Source organism: Simochromis diagramma, unplaced genomic scaffold (assembly GCF_900408965.1).
Source record: "Simochromis diagramma unplaced genomic scaffold, fSimDia1.1 OVJJ01000705.1, whole genome shotgun sequence".
Lineage (NCBI taxonomy): Eukaryota > Metazoa > Chordata > Actinopteri > Cichliformes > Cichlidae > Simochromis > Simochromis diagramma.
Window position 1 is genome coordinate 5,736,008 of NW_024387448.1, and position 13,060 is coordinate 5,749,067.

The following is a 13,060-nucleotide window of genomic DNA, read 5'->3' on the forward strand; positions in this document are numbered from 1 at the left end:
ATCTTATTCCTAAATATGACTTCAAAAAGATTTTTTCTTCTGGCCTGAAGCCGGAGAGGAATTCTCACTCAGGTTTCAGTTCCGGTGCGTTTGAGTGCTGCGTGCATGTGTAATCATAATGCGCAAATGCTGACGGCGGGTCGACAGGGGGCGCACTCCGGACGACTGACTTCCCGTTCAGCTGGACTTTTATTTTGAAAGCCGAGTGTCGTCAGTGCGGACGCGTTTCTTTACGTTCTGTGTCATAGCTGTTTTAACGGAATGTGGAAAGTAGCGATGTCGGAGGAAGTTGCCAAGGCTTTGCAGTCGGTAGTGGAACGGGTGAACCAGGCGGCGGCCCGGCGGCCTAAGGTAACTGCAGGCCGGGATGCTCCGCTCGGTAGCGCCGCTGCCTTCGCTCCTCTCTTGGGGCCCTGAGAAAAACGTGCTGCGGCAGCACGAATCGTTATGTAAGGCTGCCAAACACTTCAACCTTTGAATGGGAGACAGTCGGGCTTGCGGCAGCACTTTCATAACACCCCATGCATGCAGCGTGACAGTGCGTGCGGGGAGCATGGTACACGCACTCTGGCTGTGTTTGCGTGTTAGTGGGTACAGATTATGTCTGTCAGTTACTCATTCCATTATTGTGTGACTGTTGCTCTATGGGAAACGTCCACGAGTGTAGATGTCCTTTTCAACAAGTGCCACTCCATTCAAATAGAATCAAGGTTGATGTAGGTCACAGCTGTGGGAACATGCTGTGAGCTGGTTTATCTAAATGATGAGGAGCAGCTGAACGATCTGTAGCAGGATGTGGATGCAGCCGGAAGCATCGTTGTTTTGGATGATGCTGACAGGGCTGACTCACTCCTCTGCAAAAGACCTCTGCTTGCATGCTGCATCACAGGCTCCTCTGCTGATGCTCACTGATACGGATGAAAAATGAGCTTTTGTTGTCCTTCCTCAGACACTACCAGCTGTACCACCCCGCCTTGTAGCTGTCAGCAAGACAAAACCCCCAGAGATGGTTGTGGAGGCCTACAAGCAAGGGCAGCGGAACTTTGGGGAAAATTATGTGAGTGTGCAACACTGCCAGCGTCTCTGAATGACCTGTGAGGAGAATGAAGGTGGACAGTAATACAGATGATTGACGTTGCCCTTCATTTCTCCCTAGGTTAATGAACTTGTTGACAAAGCTTCAGATCCTCTGGTAGGTTCACATATTTTAGAAGATTGGATTGCTCCTCCCCCACCGCAGACCTTGACCGTGTTTCTTTTCCCTTCATCCAGATTTTAGAATTGTGTCCAGAAATCAAGTGGCATTTTATTGGCCATCTACAGAAGAATAATGTCAACAAACTTTTGGGTGAGTGACCATCAGCTCTCTCGTAGAGGTCACAGACCTGCGAAACGCTCTCTCAGAGTGCTTTGTGGTTATTCTAAGGTTTTATGTAAACCTAAAAAAAACCCTAAAAACATCTGCAGGTCTGAAAATTGGGTAGATAGAACCTCAGATGAACAACAACACGTCATATTACACTGTGTCATTATCTGTTTTAACAAAACAGTGTTTGAAAAAAGTACACTCTTACTGCTACCATAGTAATTAAAGAGAGAACAGTCAGGTACTTCTAATCGTTACAAGCGCGTCTATAAAGGCAGACGTTTTGTCAGCGTGATCATTTGGACCATTCGGGTGTGTGTTAACAAAGGGAAGACAATCAGCAGTGATCTTTGAGAAGCAGTGTGGGAAGGGCCATGACGCTTGTTGGGTGTACTTTCTCTTTACCATGACTGTACCAAATTAAAGCTATTTCTAAATAAATAAATGAATACATACAACAGCATGATGCCCTTTCATCCTCATTTTTGCAGGAGTGCAGAATCTCTTCCTTGTGGAGACAATCGACTCTGCAAAACTGGCTGACAGGGTCAACAGCTCGTGGCAGCGCATCAGAGGAGCCAGCACACAGAGGTTAAAGGTCATGGTTCAGGTCAACACCAGCGGAGAACAGAGTGAGTGCTTCTTGGGTGTGACGATCTGATCACCAACACTGCTGCTGTTACGTGAACAATGCGTCAAATGTTTGTCTTAGGCAAACATGGCTTGCCACCAGAGGACACGGTCAACACGGTGAAGCACATAGTGACACAGTGTCCCGCCCTGCACTTCTTAGGACTCATGACCATTGGGCGCTACGGCTATGACCTCACTCTGGGGCCCAACCCAGACTTCCAGGTACGAAACAATTACAGAACGGCTACATTTACCTGTGGTCATTTTTGTGTGCACCAAGAAAAATGAAAAATACTATTAATATTAGTGTCAGTCTGTAATCCTAACAATACACCTGCACAGATGCTGCTGAGTCGGCGACAGGAGGTGTGTGACAGTCTGAAGCTGCCTACGGAGGACGTAGAGCTGAGTATGGGTATGTCCACCGATTTTGAACATGCGGTGAGTGTCACTCCTGTATGGAAGCTGGTAACAGCAATTTAAAAAACTTTGAGTGTCCAAATTCTGAAATCAAATTTCATTTGCTTCAGAGCATGCACTTTGATTAAAGTCAGTGATCCTCTGTAGGTCATGAATGTCTGTGTCAAACCCCACATCAGCACATACATTGCATTTCCTAAAAGTTGAACTTTGAAAAAATGTCAACATTGTACCGGCACTGCAGAAAAGATCAGTGGAGTCATCGTGAAAATCTGACTGTCTGCACAAACATTTGTCCTTGGAGACTCCTCAGCATTGTTGCTGATATTTGATTTGAATCTGCACATCCCATTTTCCTCCTTTTTAACTGTTGTTTTTGTTTTCTTTGCTTCCATATAAAGATTGAGGTGGGTTCCACCAATGTGCGAGTGGGTAGCATCATATTCGGCAACAGGGAGTATCCCAACAGTGCACTGAACACTCCTAATCCCAGTCCCGGTCCCAGTCCAGTTCCCAGTCCCGAGAAAACATCTAAGATGGTGTCAGAAGATGCCGCCAAGAAGATGCAGCACCTCACCGTGTCTGAACGCTAAGAAAGAGCCTCTCCTTCTTTGAAATACCTTTAATTAAAAAAGCAAAACAAAAAACAAAAGAGCTCTGCTCTTCACATGCAGAACGAACAGAGCAGTGAAGCAGATCTTTTCCACACAGCCTTGTGGAGCTAGGATTGAGGAATCCTGCATTAATTGTAAATTGTATTTGCCTAATCCTAACTTTTTGTGCCCTTGTTGCAGTTTAAGCATTAAAGTGGCATTTGGCACAGAGCTAGAAAACCTTTTTAACGTTGTTTAACAAGTGTTATTAACGTTTAGTGCCCTGACTTGCTCCTCATGGAAAACCTTTTAGTCAAGATAACTGGATACAAGACAAACTACTGAAAACACGATGACTTCAGTGTTTTTGCGTGAGGTTTCTTTGGATTCTTGTGCTGGTGTGTGATATTTTCTACTTTTCCACTCGAACACATGACGGTGCTGAAATTTGTCTCCCACAGATCAGGACCTCCACACAGCACAGTGTACCACTCTTGTTGAACATATGAAACAAAGACCTGATTTAACAAATAAATCATTTATCCCTTTATAATGACACATTGTATTGTGTGTTTGATATTGTTCTGTTTGGTGTGCCAAAGGTGACAAAACTCTATTCTTGATATTAATAAACCTGAGCGTAAACCGAGGAAGTGTTTCTGTGTAGCAGTCTCGTGTCCGTGCTGTGGTGCTTTGGAGGTGAGTGTGAGGGTTAGCCTATGCAAAGTGGTGATTTTGTTTCATCATCCAACTAGGTTTTCACACTGCAGCTCTGATGGTGTAGCAGTGGTTTATTTACCGGTATCACAAGATCTGTGTGTGTCTTGTTTTGTTTTTTTCTGTCAACATGGGGAGAAAAAAGGTCAGTTTGTGATTTAATGTGTGGTTACTGTCCTACCGAGGCATTTCAGCATTGTTTGGTTTGGAATCTGGCTCACAGGGAAGCCGAAGCCAAGCAATAAATTTTATTGTTGAAACGATGATCCATTTGCTGTGTATTTCTTCTCCTTAGGACAAAGTGGCGCAAATAACAACAACAACAAAAAAAAAGAAAGAGTTCAGCCAAAGTTTTTAATTATTTTTTTATTAAGCATGTGAAACAGGCACCCAGACCACAGTAAAAAACAGAATATTTCCAGAGTGGCAATTCAACATTTCTGAAAAGGCTTTAGTGCATATGATATCTATGGATCTGAAATTGGATCTAAACTCTGCATTTAAGAAATGATCAGAAATCTTAAAATGCTGTCCTGCTAATGTTTGACAGTCAACTTGGCTCTAGCCCAGCACAAAAAAAAAAGTCACAACTGTTCAATAAATAAGTTTTGTTGAAACACAATCTAGTGTCAGGAATGATAAGTGTAGAGGCTCTTGTAGTATTAAATCCTTGTAAAAGGCATTAGAAAAGGGCAGCCAGTATCTATACACACATTCCTGTTGTTAATATCATAAACTGGCTCTACAGATAGATCTGGTATACTACAAACAATACATTGTCTGTAGAAAGATGGATGGTAACACTTTAACATTTCATTTCACACAAACAAGCAGCATATAAAAGGTTTATAATATAACTGTAAGCCTATCTCGACGAGTGGTTTAATATTGGTATAGCTTCTGTAAAGCACCTGAAACAATATCAAAGCTGTAGCTCTAAAATATTCAATAGGTTAAATAAATATTAATATTATATATAGCTAAATATAGCTATAGAAACTCACAATGCATTGAATAAATCAACCTAATGTATATCACAGAATCATGATGTCATTGCTATTGTGGGCAAAGTATCGTGAGTTAATCTTTGAATACCTGTATGTGCGTATTTAACACAGTTCTGGAATAATTATAAACTATTTATTATGCTGCTTATAAAAACTAACTGGGACTCAAGCACTGAAATGGGCGCAAAAGGAACCAAAGGCATTATAGTATATGCAGAAATGTATGTACCTGATGAGTACAGCTGAAATCCTATGGTTAAAAGTTACAAAACCTGTGTGAAACTATGTGTAACGCTAACAATGAACAAAATTAAATACTTGTAACAACTTCAGCATTCTCATTTTTCTTCATATACAATCACAAAAATGCTTTTTCCTGCACTTTAAGATAGAAAAGTGACACGTCCAGTGTTGTCAGGATTACACAACAAACCGTTTTGAGTTACTGTGGAAAAACTAAAAGGAAAGGAAAAAGCCACATTACCCGGGACACAAAATTGTATCTGCAGATTTGCGCGTACCATTTATGGCTAATATTAGGACCAAGTGTCTCCTCCTACACCTTTTTATTTGGGTGAGCAAAGTCTGTCTGCTCGTGTCATTTCACACTCACTGATTCTGTTCACACTCACGTTACACCAGTTTCTTGGCCTCAAAGAAGCTCTTCAAATGCTTCATCTGCCAAATACCAGTGACGATGAGGATGACCGTCTGAGCAATGGACCACCAGAGAACACGCTGGTTGGTGCTCTCACTCGTCATGCGAAAGCGCTCCTCACGATACTGCAGAAGACAACCAGCACATTCAAGTCACTGCAGTGGCTTCAACTCCAATACTTTTGACATAAAACAGAACTGTTTTGTTTTTTTGTTTTTTTTGTTTTTTTAACTCACCCTCTGGTAGTTTTGCTCCTTCTGGATCTGTTCGACTTGGTCCAGCAGCTGTCGGACTCGTAGCTGCAGCTCAGTGAGTTTGTCCTTAGCTGCAATTTCAGGATAGTTGTTGGTATGTTCTCCCACTTGAATGTCCAGATGCACTCTCTGCAGTAACAGACACTTCAGATTTACATGCTTTTCAGTCAACTTCAGATCAAGAACTTCCTTAGAATAAGCTAAATTGATGTACTAACTAAAACCTTAAGTTTTATTTGGGAAATGGTGACTACAGCTGCACACTGTCCTTATGAAATAATTTTTTTTAGACCTTAAAATTTCACTCCTGTCTGGAAGCAAAAAGTAGCAGGTTCTCCTTCCACAGAAGAAGAACGATGACATCAGTGGGATTCTTTGGTGCTAATGTATCCTTGATTATGATGTTTTCACTCAAAGCATAGTTGAAATGCTAGCACCAAGGTCCCAAGAATATTGAACTGTACTGGTTTAAGAACCTCAGCTAATCTGGTGGAAAAACCTTCCAAGAGGCTCGAACAAAAGGATCAGAATGGGCTTAGGTCATTTCCAGCATAGCTCAACACACCCTTATTTATTGGTGTTATTTTACAGCACATACATTATGTTCTCTGGATACTGGCATATTGTTTGCTACTTCAGTCTGAGGTGAAGTGCAGACTAGTGCCAGACCAGACAAAAAGTTAAGAGGCTTTTTTTTAATTTTTTTATTTATATATATATATATATATATATATATATATATATATATATATATATATATATATATATATATATATATATATATGAATATATAAAAAGATTAAAACAAACAAAATCAGTGAAAACTATTTTTAAGCTCACTGATGTGCCCAAAAAAACACATTAACATAAGTCTAAGATGTATGATAATAAATAGGTAATGCAAAAATACAAAAAGAGACAATACTTTTAATTTAGGCCCCGTGGGGCGATCGTGGCTCAAGAGTTGGGAGTTCGCCTTGTAATCGGAAGGTTGCCGGTTCGAGCCCCGGCTCGGACAGTCTCGGTCGTTGTGTCCTTGGGAAAGACACTTCACCCGTTGCCTACTGGTGGTGGTCAGAGGGCCCGGTGGCGCCAGTGTCCGGCAGCCTCGCCTCTGTCAGTGCGCCCCAGGGTGGCTGTGGCTACAATGTAGCTTGCCATCACCAGTGTGTGTGTGTGAATGGGTGGATGACTGGATATGTAAAGCGCTTTGGGGTCCTTAGGGACTAGTAAAGCGCTATACAGGCCATTTACCATTTATCTAAGTGTGTATCTAACTGTGCTTCTAGTGACTTGACTCTACATTTTCGCTGCTGATCAAACAGCATTAAGGTAGGCTGCCACTGTTGTTGTTGTTTCGTTGCGTCTAGGGTTAACTCACCTTCAATCTCAGACTTTCTGAGAAATTTAAGTTTTTAGACACAAGTAAATGTGTTATCTAACACTGTTGTGAAGGTCAAATACTTCAAAAAGGGTGACAGAGTTTTCATTTAAGAAATCTGGTCAACTTTGTATTACAAGGATTATTTATCAGTTATAAACTTACCCTTATGTAGCTAGGGTTTTACCATTACTTTAAGACCTAATTCATCAACTAATTTTTTTAAATCACTTAATTTAATAATTTAAATTTAATTATCTGCAGGTATTCAGCTCATTTTTTAGCTACTTTTAGCTAGCAATTTCAAACTTACCAACTGAAATTGCTCAAATATAAACAATCTCTACCCATTATAACCATTTATACACTAAACTTGACTAAGATCACACTTTTTGATTCTTTTTCTTTTTTAATGATTTATCAACTACTTTTAGGTCGTTTATTTTTTAAACCACTCATTTAATGTACAGTTTAAACATTTATACACTGCTTAACATTACTCAGTTATTGTTAAACAAATGATAATTATTTTAAATGGAAAGCAGTCTGGCAGTTCAAAAAGTCAGAGGTGCACTTCTGTACATACCAATTTTCCACCTGCAAACAGAGCCATCTTGGTAGAGTTTGAATGCAAACAGATCTGATGCTCTCCAGGTGTATGGGAAGTAAATGTGAACCGTCCATCCGATCCATACTGACGCGAAAGGATGATCTGGGGAATGTGTAAGCAGCAAATGCTTAGATTTAACTTATATGTTCCATGTGCAGGTGTGTATTAGAAAACTATGGAGCTAAATTGGTATCAAAAGGGTTGCAAAAGTGTATGTTATAACCAAGAAGGGTAAACTAAGATTTACAAATGTGTGTTCGTACTCACAACTGCAGGCTCCAATCCATACAGGTGTACAAAGCTTTTTGAATGAAGGTAAAACTCTTTTGCAAATGCAAATATCCAAACCTGAATAAATACTCATCATTTATGCACATTTTTAAGTTCAGCTACATAAAGTTTATGATTTTTGCTTTCAAAAGGCTTCCTCCACAGATCAATTCAGAGATGCACAGAGGGGTTTGGGACTCTTTTCACAGTGTCAGCTTAGAACAGATCCACAAACGTAAGCAGCGTTCAAGTCCTCTTAAAAAAACTGGAAGATCTGGCAATCTTGTGGATTTCTGCATTACTTCAAACAACACAGACATTTTTGTTTTCTAAATACACAAAAAAAACCTGTCACCCTTCACTTACAGATCCTATACAGTAATATATGAAGGTTAATATATGGTTCAAATATGCTGCTGCTTCCTGGTGGATGCTCTTCCGCTACAAAAACAGCCAATCAGTATGCCTCTGCGGATTGGAGAACAGCACGATAAGCCATCCCTCTGGCTCCTCCTCTTAAGTTAGTACAAGATAACTATTCTGCTGTATAATCGAAATATAGATATAATTCAGGTAATGTGGGATAACTACATCTGAATCACCTTACCAGTCTCAGAACACAGCACAATAGCATTCATCTTAGCTTAATGACTAACAAACATATGTAAGATTTATGACAGCAAAAATGATCAATTTAGATAGCTGAACTTAAAAATCTGTGTGTCAATGATTAGCATTTATTCACGTTTTCATATGTGTATTTTGTAAAATTGTCTTTTGTGTTTTCAAATTGCTTTGGATTTAGATTTGAGCACACATTTTTGACTACTCAAAAATACAAATTGTACCATTTTGCAAATCTTAGTTTATACTTGTGGAACATAGAGCATTCATTTGAGAATAATTTCACTCCATGGAAAATTACCTCTCATGTGGTCAAAGGAGCTTGCAAAGAAAAGCGTCTGGACTTCTTTAAGTTGCTTGAAGACGTTTCACCTCTCATCCGAGAAGCTTCTTCAGTTCTAAGGTCAAATGGTGGAGAGTCCCAGATATAAACCTAGTGGGAGTAACCCCCCACAGAGGGACAAAAGGACCCCCTGATGATCCTCTAGTCGCCTGAGCCAAGGTGTGAAACTGGGCGTGGGTCCAAATCAGCCAGAGTTTCGGGTGTGTTCATTGTGAAACCTGGCCCCACCTTATCATGCGAATTCCTGAGGTCAGATGGCCCAGGATGTGAGTGGGCGTTAAGGCGTCTGGGAAGGGATCTCAAAACTGGATTATAGATGGCAGAGAGTTGGTGTCGTAAACCCCCGCCTCTGTTCAAAGATGGTCGCTCACAGTGGACATAGATGGCTTCTTTCACTCCTCTTTCCTCTTTCAAACCATCTGTCCTCTCTGTCCAAAATGTGAACATTGGCATCCTCGAAAGAGTATGGTATGGTAGAGTGTCCTTTATCCTTAAGATGCAGATGGACTGCTGAGACTCAGCAGTCCATCTGCATCTTAAGGATAAAGGACACTCTTTCGAGGATGCCAATGTTCACATTTTGGACAGAGAGGACAGATGGTTTGAAAGAGGAGTGAAAGAAGCCATCTATGTCCACTGTGAGCGACCATCTTTGAACAGAGGCGGTGGTTTACGACACCAACTCTCTGCCATCTATAATCCAGTTTTGAGATCCCTTCCCAGACGCCTTAACGCCCACTCACATCCTGGGCCATCTGACCTCAGGAATTCGCATGATAAGGTGGGGCCAGGTTTCACAATGAACACACCCGAAACTCTGGCTGATTTGGACCCACGCCCAGTTTCACACCTTGGCTCAGGCGACTAGAGGATCATCAGGGGGTCCTTTTGTCCCTCTGTGGGGGGTTACTCCCACTAGGTTTATATCTGGGACTCTCCACCATTTGACCTTAGAACTGAAGAAGCTTCTCGGATGAGAGGTGAAACGTCTTCAAGCAACTTAAAGAAGTCCAGACGCTTTTCTTTGCAAGCTCCTTTGACTACGATGACCTGGATGACTGAGAACCTTCACAGACATATTACCTCTCATGTGTTTACCTTTGTGTCTGGATCCTTGATCTCAACATGCATCCCAAGACCAGGGGTGGATGGAAGGAAGGAGCCGGTTTGTTTGTCCCACAGTTGAGTCCTGTACTTTCCTTTTAAATAAAAAAAACAAAACAAAACAAGCAAACATACCATCAGTGGATCATGTAATCATTCACTTCTGCACTGCTAACACAGCCAGTAAAGTGTGTTTATATTAAACATACTGTTGGAAATACTATCATAACACTGAACAAGGGTATTTACGCAAGATGTACAGGGTAAGGACATAAAAACACATTGAATGGTAAAGCATAAAAAGCAAAATGTAAGTAAGTAAACAGTTTATTTTTCTTTTCTTTTTTTATTTCAAATATTTGATGCATTAAAGTGTAAATATACAACAGTTCTCAGTGGATCTGTAGTTTTAACAGCCTTTAACATTTATGCATGTTTGGGTATAAAGGCAGATTTCACTTTTGGAAATGCTGGAATTCAGTTTTCTGACGTTCTAAAAAGCATTCATGAAAATAGCGGAGTCAGCTTAAGATCTTAAAAATGCAAGTGGAACAATCTCTACATCCTGACAATATGCATATTTCTGTTCATGTCAGGCAAAAAATTGTTTTTAAACACAAAATTCACAAGCTAGTAAACGTATCTGTGTACAGAGGCCTAAATTGGAGTTTCTAAACTCAAAACACCACTGCTGCAGTTAGTAAAATCACTGTTGGCAGAGCGTTCAGAGCAAGACCAAAATATTAAACTGTAAGGGCCAAAACACTCAGTAGAGTTAACGGAGTGTAGCATCATAGAGTCACCTTTTTTTTCTTTTTGTTTTTTTTTTTTACACCTAATTAAAGCAGCATTAAAAAAAAACTCATTTCTGAGATCAATTTAAGAATGTTTTAGTATTCTGAGTGCAGCTGAACCCTTACACACATCCTAAAAATGCATAAATACATAAAATGCAAAGATGTGACACATATAAAAGCCCTGTAAGGTAAGTACAATTTTGTGGATACTGTTCCTAAAATTGGTTAAAAAAAAAAAAAATACTGTCATATATTAGGTGCATCACCATCATTCTGCTCAGATTTCTAGTAATATGAATATTGTTACCCAGTGTGAAAAAGAAATTGAGTTTCGACAATTTTTAAATAAAAAAAGTCTTGGTGAAAGCGTGTCATTTAAATCTATTACACCATAAAACTACAGTAAAGATCCATATGCTTAAAATGTACCGAATCAAGTGTACTGTGAAGGTTACTTGCCACAAATAGATCTGCGGGGAGCAGTGCCAATGTATTCATCCGAGTGAAGGTAAAGCTAAACCTTCTAGATGTGGACAAATTATGAATTCAAGGCTGGCACAAATATTTACAATACTATTTCGGCAATACTTGACACTAATATGGGTTGTTTATATATATATATATATATTTATATTATTTATACGTATGTTAACCCGTCCAGTTTTACCACGTACAACTCCAACTATGCTAGCTTCAGGTGTAAAATACTGTTTAGCTAACTAAGATTAGAAACTCACTTTAACATATTTTTTAAGTATAAAGAGACAAACCGATTGCCTCTTTAGTAGGCCAAAACTTGACAGTTTGCTGCTTAAACACTTTTAACCGGTGTGAACACCGTGAAGAAGTCTTCGTGTGGTCCCCGTTGTCATTTCCAACGCAGCATCTCTGCTGCAGCCAGCTGTTAGCGTGTACTGTTAGTTAGCTAGGTTATGCTAACAAGCGAATAGTCCTTACCAATAACCATGGTCTCATCCGGAATTTCTTCAATGAAACACTTTTTCTCCGTCTCCCCTATGTGAAAATAAAGGCTGTCACTTGGATAAATCCAAGCTAGTAATAAAATAACTCCAGCAGCCGGGAAAGACAGCATCTTGTGGCCTCTTTCACTTGGGCGCATCAGCACAGGAAGTTGTAAAGCCGCTGCGGCTACCTGACGTTTCTCTCTCGGTGAAAAAAGGAAGGGGATTTCCTAGTGTAAGGAGGTGCCCTGAGTTTAACCTCTCAGGCACGACTTTCTTCCACGCTCGTCCACGATTCACCCCGTGAATAAGTTTTATATTTTAGTGCACAGACCTTTTTAATCAATTCAATAAATAGATCTAAAAATCCTAATCCTAAATCCTAACAGAAACCCACTGTATTATGAAAAAGAAAAACATATTAGTAGTGACCGAAGCCTCATCTTGGAATTGTTGGATTATTCAGATGCAGTTGAAACCAGTTTTTTAGTAAAGGGACTAGATGTTACAATGCCTGATAATGCATTGCTTTAAATGGAGAAAATCTTGAGGGATGGCTGTTATGAGGAAAGGCAGCCCAGAAACTTTACCAGCGGGACACGTCGTTGTGTGCCTCAACTTTCGGTCTTTTACCCAAACTTATCTGCCATTTTTCCTCTCTTGGTTAGGTTTAGGGATTAGAGATCTGATCTAGGTTATCATATTAAAATTTGGGACACATCGTCAATAGTGGACATTGGATTCATTGGGTGTTTCAGCCATTATCACTAGACACCCAATGAATCCATTGAGGCCCTGCCAGGGTTGATCAGGCCCCGGAGTGTGTCACTGGTTTATGTTAAATTGTTATTTCTCTTCTTCTTTCTTCTGTTTAGTATTTTGTTTCAGGCCTTTTTATTGACTTGATACAAGTGAGTTCTGTTTCCTTTTTATAGTCCCTCAAGGTGACAACGTCGTATGTTTTAGAAAGATATTAATAGTTTGATTATAACTAATTTCAGTTTATACCCAAAATATCTAACCAGCTTTAGTCACCGAAGTATTGTCCGCTAGTACTAATGGTATCAATATTGAAAGTTAATATTTGTATATATGCCACTGTTATGTCACTTAGCTGTGTATCTGTGTAATTTAGGCATGAAATCAGCAAAATCTGTAAAACTGGTCATTTAAGCTATGAGCATGTTAGCTCTTTTAAAGCTTTAAGCCAGTGAGTGATAGTGATTGCAGGCTGGTGCCACAACAGTACAGTACATTTAACACTTGAGTTGATTGATTTTATTGGTCTGAGACTTAGGTGGTGCAGAGCAGCACCTCATTG

General features: G+C 40.0%; 2 protein-coding genes across 3 annotated transcripts; one reads left to right on the plus strand and one right to left on the minus strand.

Annotated features, from left to right (window-relative positions):
* The first annotated feature begins 201 nt into the window (after positions 1–201).
* Positions 202–3,992, plus strand: LOC120722706 (pyridoxal phosphate binding protein). Of its 2 annotated transcripts, none has more exons than XM_040013797.1 (8): positions 202–351; positions 950–1,057; positions 1,157–1,192; positions 1,273–1,348; positions 1,858–1,998; positions 2,079–2,221; positions 2,342–2,440; positions 2,821–3,992. In XM_040013797.1, the coding sequence occupies exons 1-8, from the start codon at positions 262–264 to the stop codon at positions 3,010–3,012; spliced, it is 885 nt and encodes a 294-aa protein (XP_039869731.1). In that variant the 5' UTR covers positions 202–261; the 3' UTR covers positions 3,013–3,992. The 2 variants fall into 2 exon arrangements, with proteins under 2 accessions (XP_039869731.1, XP_039869733.1); XM_040013799.1 differs by lacking the exon at positions 202–351 and adding an exon at positions 430–449.
* Positions 3,993–4,080: 88 nt separating this feature from the next.
* On the minus strand, positions 4,081–11,924 carry tmed4 (transmembrane p24 trafficking protein 4). The gene is made up of 5 exons (XM_040013800.1): positions 11,735–11,924; positions 9,975–10,075; positions 7,616–7,741; positions 5,631–5,777; positions 4,081–5,519 (listed from the first exon to the last, which is right to left on the minus strand). Exons 1-5 carry the CDS (start codon positions 11,895–11,897, stop codon positions 5,370–5,372), a joined length of 687 nt encoding a protein of 228 aa, XP_039869734.1. The 5' UTR covers positions 11,898–11,924; the 3' UTR covers positions 4,081–5,369.
* Positions 11,925–13,060: the final 1,136 nt, after the last annotated feature.

Coding starts and splice junctions, on each gene's coding strand:
- LOC120722706 (XM_040013797.1), top strand. CDS start 262: ATGTGGAAAGTAGCGATGTCGGAGGAAGTTGCCAAGGCTTTGCAGTCG. Junction 1,193..1,272: donor ACAAAGCTTCAGATCCTCTG/GTAGGTTCACAT, acceptor CCCTTCATCCAG/ATTTTAGAATTGTGTCCAGA. Junction 1,349..1,857: donor TAATGTCAACAAACTTTTGG/GTGAGTGACCAT, acceptor TCATTTTTGCAG/GAGTGCAGAATCTCTTCCTT.
- tmed4 (XM_040013800.1), bottom strand. CDS start 11,897: ATGCGCCCAAGTGAAAGAGGCCACAAGATGCTGTCTTTCCCGGCTGCT. Junction 5,778..7,615: donor TGTTTGCAGGTGGAAAATTG/GTATGTACAGAA, acceptor CTGTTACTGCAG/AGAGTGCATCTGGACATTCA. Junction 5,520..5,630: donor AGGAGCAAAACTACCAGAGG/GTGAGTTAAAAA, acceptor TGTCTTCTGCAG/TATCGTGAGGAGCGCTTTCG.